The 6,061-nt window shown below is 39.6% G+C and overlaps 1 protein-coding gene across 1 annotated transcript; it reads left to right on the top strand.

Annotated features, from left to right (window-relative positions):
* The first annotated feature begins 286 nt into the window (after positions 1-286).
* Positions 287-5,428, top strand: LOC113157237 (deleted in malignant brain tumors 1 protein-like). Its single transcript, XM_026352587.1, has 8 exons — positions 287-332; positions 523-558; positions 668-982; positions 1,655-1,963; positions 2,109-2,405; positions 4,426-4,725; positions 4,867-4,986; positions 5,104-5,428. Exons 1-8 carry the CDS (start codon positions 287-289, stop codon positions 5,361-5,363), a joined length of 1,683 nt encoding a protein of 560 aa, XP_026208372.1. The 3' UTR covers positions 5,364-5,428.
* The last annotated feature ends 633 nt before the right edge of the window (positions 5,429-6,061 follow it).

Below are 6,061 nucleotides of genomic sequence, written 5' to 3'. Positions count from 1 at the left end.
TCAGACTAATTTAGATTATTACTTAAGATGGACGAGACTTTTTAATGTTAATCAGCTAAACAAGCCATGATAAACCTGATTAAATTTTGTCTCATCTATAAGTGGTGTGATCCTCTGTGTATTGCAGAATGTGACACATTTTTTTTGCTTGGTTGCCGCAGTTTATTATTTACCGCACTATAAAAAGAGTTTCACTTGATGAATCACAAAAAAAGAGGAAGGAAGAGGGAAGGAAGTTTCTATACTCTGCAGTACTTATTTCAGCTTTCTATCCTCTGTCTCAGCCATGGGGATCACACAGCAGCAGCGAAGTATTTTCTGTTTCTTCATAGGTGAGACTCATTTTCAAACATTCCTTTTTTTATTTTTTTTGCAACATAGTGCTTATCTAATAATCTAAATATTTATATTTGAATCAGTGCTGAGGTGAAAGTCCACCATAGCTCTGACTCAATCTTACATGCGTTGTTTCACTTTACAGTTCACACCATAATAAGTCACTGTTTTTTTTCTCTCTCACAGTCTCCTTTATTTTTACTGCATCTTCTCCTGCTGCAGGTCCGTCATGTCTTCTTTGTGATTTATACAATTCTTGTAGTTTTACATCGTAAATACAGTACATATAAATTAAATTACAGAAATTCTAAATGTGTTTTTATATTATTAGAGGATCATATCAAAGTGGCAGGGACTGGATCTACTCAGTGCTCTGGAAGAGTTGAAATCTATCACAATAACATCTGGGGAACAGTCTGTGACGATGAGTGGGACTTGAACGATGCTGCAGTTGTTTGCAGAGAGTTGAACTGCGGTGCAGCACTGAGTGCCCCTACGTCTGCTCTGTTTGGGGAAGGAAGCGACCAAATCTGGCTTAATAAAGTAGCCTGTTCAGGAAATGAAAGATCTCTAGCCGAGTGCGAGCACGGTGGATTTGCGAAACACAACTGTGACCACAGTGAGGACGCTGGTGTGGTCTGTTCAGGTGAGAAACACTCTGGACACTTACAGTTTATCACAAATGCAAACTTCTTTTTTAAAGCTGTATCATCAAGTTCTGACCTCTTACAGCGTGCGTCACATCCTTATTTTTGTAAAGCAAATTCAGGCCACATTGAAGTGATGACTTCCAAAATGTAAATTTCCAATGTTAAATTCATATTTTAGTAAATATTTTTTACTACAAGATTCTGTGTTAGCTATACTCGATGCTGTAAGATAGCACAGCTAACCCCCAGGTGGTTTTAATGTGGTTTAATGAACACTTTCTGTTCATTAAGGGCAGTTTACATTGATCTGTTTGCAACATATCTTTTGCATTCCAGTCTCCAAAAGTTTGGATTTCACTAAATTAGTCTTCCCAACAGCCCAGATTATTCCAACAGCTGCTATTTAAATTAAATTAGTGATGCTCATGACTCTTCAAGTCCAATCAATCAGAATGTGACCTAAAGAACAACGTATCTACTCTCACGACACAGCTTTGCCTTGACTAATGTTTCAACTGGACACATGCACTTTAACACCACCAGGTGGTTGTAATGTGATGGACAGTGTACAGTTGTTGTGATCTAATGGCAAATATGAAAACTCAAGTTCCATCCAAAAAGGTGTTTCTTCCTGGTCTTCTTATATGTTCTTTGTTTCCTGTGTCCAGGTGTGCCAATCAGATTGGTCGGATCTACGCTGTTGTCTGGAAGAGTTGAAATCTATTACAACAACATTTGGGGAACAGCCTGTGATAATGGATGGGACCTAAATGATGCCAGTGTGGTTTGTAGAGAGCTGGGCTATGGGGCAGCATTGGGTGCTTTTTCTTTAGCGTCATCTGGTGAAGACACTGGACAAATCTGGCTTGATGATGTGGACTGTTCAGGAAATGAAAGTTCTCTAACTGAGTGTCAGCACAATGGATTTGGGAAACACAACTGTAGACACAGTAAAGATGCTGGTGTTGTCTGTTCAGGTGAGGAGAGTTCTTACATCACATTTATCTTTCATATATTTATTTGTTCTGTAGCAGTTTAACTCAAGCTGCAAATGAAGGATTGGAAATGTACCTACTGTAATAAATAGAAAATGATTTCCTTTACTTTGTTTCTTATGTCTAGGTGTACCGATCCAATTAGCTGGGCCTACATATTGTTCTGGAAGAGTTGAAGTCTACAACAAGACTTGGGGAACAGTCTGTGGTACCAGCTGGGACCTGAATGATGCCAGTGTGGTTTGCAGGGAGCTGGGATGTGGGGTGGCAAAAAAGGCCCTTCAGTCTTTCCAGTTTGGTAATAAACCTGGTCAAACCTGGCTTTATGATGTGACCTGTTCAGGAAATGAAAGCTCTCTAACTCAGTGTCAGTACAGTGGATTTGGGAACAACAACTGTTCACCTGCTGGTGTCACTTGCTCAGGTGAGATTTAAATCACTTTTCTCATTTATAGTCACCACTACTACTGATAATGAAATACAACCTAGAAAGAACTAAACTCAAGAAAAGAGTTCACAGGTCAGAGCCCTGTAACATATACTGAGTTCAAACAGCAACTCAAACAAACCTAACTGACCTGACTACTGGCCCAGAAAGGAGGGTGTAGAAAGACTTAAAGGAAAGGTTTAGTCTTTCTTGTCAGATAGGGACAGGAATACACATCTAAACTAATAGTTAACATGAACAAGATAAGAAAAGAGAAGATTGACTTTTATTTATCCCACATTCCTGTGTTTACAGCAACAATGCTAATTACTTGTTTTAATGCAGTAATATATTGTGGAGTAACTTTAATACAAATGCAAAGTTAAACAAAGGAAATATTTTGTGTATATATCCCATTTAATCCTAATACAAACAAAATCATACGACTGACTAATATATTAGTCATATTTAGAATTTACAAAAAACTTTTTTGCAAGAAAATATAAATGACAAACGTGAAATCAAAGTAACGGTTTCAAGTCATTTAGGAAACAGAAGTGCTTGTGTACATGTGAGGCAAAGTTTACATGTTTTTATTAGGCACATATGCAAATGACTTGAAAGTTGCGCTCCCTGATAAACACAATTTAGCACCTCACCACCACAGGACTCAGCTGCTGTGTTGATCATGTGATTCTTAATTTATTTATTTATTTTTTAATTTCCACATTTCGTCAGTAAAATTTTGCAAAGTAGATGGTGGAGCCGGTTAAATCAGAAGACCACTCAGATGTCTTTGGTGTCTTTCCTGGTGAATCCACGGCATTTCTGTCCTGGTTCTTGATATTCATCCAGATGTTGTCCTCATACCTGAGCCAGTGGTTTGGTGACGTCTTCGGGAGGGAGTTCAGTGCTTTCTTCTTCACAGCTTCCATTTACAGGTTGTTAACAAAGGATGATACTGGAGAACCCATGTCTCTGTAGAAGTCACCTCTGTAAGTCAATTTCTCTTCCAGGGAGGTAGGATTCTCCTACAGTTTGACTCCCACCACCCACTTTAACACAAAGTAGGAATAGTCAGGACTCTACACCATGGGATAGAAAACATCCACAACTCCATGGAGGCAACACCACATTTGTGTCCACTTCAAACCCTCCAACAATCTGAGTCAGAAAGTCATCTTCCTTAAACACTGGGGAACAAAACACGAGATGAGCAATATAGTGGACGCAGTCCACAGCAATGAAGTGTGATCAGAGCTCTAGATTGACAGATCAGCAGTGAACCTCCATCTGAAGGACAATGGACGCTCATTTGAGGACAATGACGTACACATTTTGGACGCCATGAAGACATTTATCTTCAAGCAACTACTCTGCTCCCTACAATGAAGACCCAACCAGTGAGGCCATGCTGGTGCCAACACGTTTGCAGTCTGCACAAAAGCCAAACTGATGGTACGAGCTGCTCTGACAGCCACATCTCTTGCAGAAGCACCCTGTGTGCAAAAATAGACCAGCTAACACAAACTATCATGACACCATTTGCAAGGTGCTAGAGGCTCAACACTAAGAAAATCTTGAATGTTATGAATTCAGTGCATCATGTTGCATTTTGTGAAATGTTGCTGTTTTCTAAAATATTGTTTTGCACATACAGATGCTTTTATCCAAAGTGACAAGGTAGGGTGTTGTTTACCAGAGAAATCCTTTGCAAACTGTTTTTTATATATTCCTATATATTTTATAACCTTAACACTGTCTGACAAAGTCAATATAAAACAGGTCTATGACAGCTTTATTAACTATATTAGATAATTTATCTGGTTGCTGTATCACAGAACTTACAGTGTGACAATTTGCAAGCCTGGTAGGTGCTATGGTGACACCTGGTGGCAGAATAAAGAACATGACTTGATGCTAAACTCTGATTACAAAGTGTCCCTTTATGCTTTTTATGAGCAGCGTATATACTCATAATCATTTTGGTCATTCACTGTTCATCCATTTCTTTCAGCAAAGCTCCCAAAGCCCAGCATCTACATCCATCCTGCAGGCGAGGTCACCTTGGGTCAGAACATCAGCATCATCTGCTCCATCTCAACTCCGACTCTTCAGCTTTTACATGGAACGTTTACTCTGAACCAGATCTCAGGCTCATTCAGTCAGAACCAAACATCAAAAACCAACTGTGCAACCTTCACTATCATCAAAGTCAACTCTCATAATGAGGGACTGTACAGTTGTCGTTTCTTCCAGGGCCCTCAGGACTTTGCAGTCAGTGACTCTGTCGGTCTCTCTGTTGTTGACAAAAAAGGTAAAAAAACAATAGTGAAAGGCTTCACATCAAACCTGATTGAACATAGAGGACTCAGCTGTTGCTAACTTAGCGTCTTCACACACATGTTTATACCATCAACAGTAGAATGATTAAAGATAGACCTGTTTTTCCTCCTAGTGCCTTTGTGGCTGCTGGTTTCTTCAGGAGCCGCTGGGATCCTGCTGCTGCTCCTGGTCTTGTTGGTGGTCTGTGTGGTCCACAGGAGACGACAAAAATCCAAGCAGCCTGGAATCCAAAGTCTGTGCTCACACACACACACACACACACACACACAGTATGATATACAGTATGATTGTTACTTACAGTGTGTGAGCTCAGGTGTTATGTGTGTTTGATTTTGTTCTTGCGTTTCAGTGACTGTCAACGGCCTTTATGAAAATGAAGAAGATGAGGAGGAGATGGACTATGTAAATGTCGAGCCAATGGTCATGAAGAATAGACACAGAGATCAAGCTGGAGGAAGAAACGAAGAGAGAGATGGTCGCGATCATGAGGAAGCAGAGGCTGAAAATAATGAAGATGAAATCTGTGATGATGAAAATGATTATGTAAATGTGACTCAACCTTTTTATCAACAAGTTGTGGAAGATGAGGAAGATGAAGGAAGAAGATGAGGGTATTTATAATAATGTTTAAGTTTCCACTGGTCAGCAGTATCATGTTTATTATCACAAATAAAAGGCTCAACTATTGACTCACTGCCTACATTTTATTCTTCATTTACTTGAATGTAATGTAACCTCTGGTGTCACTGACATCACCAATAACCTCCTTAGAGCCTACACAGACACCACGTGTATGTAAAACCCATTCTGACCCTCAGCACAGAGCAGTGGCTGCTCAACACTTGGCAGTAGACCGGAGGGACTATAAAGGCTGAAAAGCTCCTCTACTCTCTCTTTATCCAGAACACACCTCCTGTCTCCACCATGTGTGTGTGTGTGTGTGCTTAGTTAGTGCTAATTACATTAACTATTAGTCCTGTCTTTTCTGTTATCATTTAAATTCCACTGATCTGTGTATGTTACACAAAGTGAGGTATTAAGCACCCAACAATAATTTGAATGAGTAAAAACAGTATGCGTACATAGAGCTTCCTTTCTTTCTTCCACTCTGTTTTACCAATATTCTTTAAAATGTTCTGTTGGTTTAGTTTTTAACCACAGTTGTCTTTATTTTCTTTGCCAGTAGCAGCTGCTAGCTGATTAAAGCTAATACGCAGCGTAGCATGACGCCTCTTGTAGGTGATGTAGTTACAAACATTTCACGTCTTACCACAGAGAGTCATTGTTGAAGAGTGTTTAGCTGTTAG

This window comes from Anabas testudineus, chromosome 8 (genome assembly GCF_900324465.2).
Source record: "Anabas testudineus chromosome 8, fAnaTes1.2, whole genome shotgun sequence".
Taxonomy (NCBI): Eukaryota; Metazoa; Chordata; class Actinopteri; order Anabantiformes; family Anabantidae; genus Anabas; species Anabas testudineus.
This window is presented reverse-complemented; position numbering and strand designations above follow the sequence as displayed.

Excerpts from the sequence above, each read along its gene's own strand:
- LOC113157237 (XM_026352587.1), top strand. The coding sequence starts at position 287 with ATGGGGATCACACAGCAGCAGCGAAGTATTTTCTGTTTCTTCATAG. Across the intron at positions 333-522 it reads TATTTTCTGTTTCTTCATAG|TCTCCTTTATTTTTACTGCA; the intron begins GTGAGACTCATT and ends TCTCTCTCACAG. Across the intron at positions 4,726-4,866 it reads CTCTGTTGTTGACAAAAAAG|TGCCTTTGTGGCTGCTGGTT; the intron begins GTAAAAAAACAA and ends TTTTCCTCCTAG.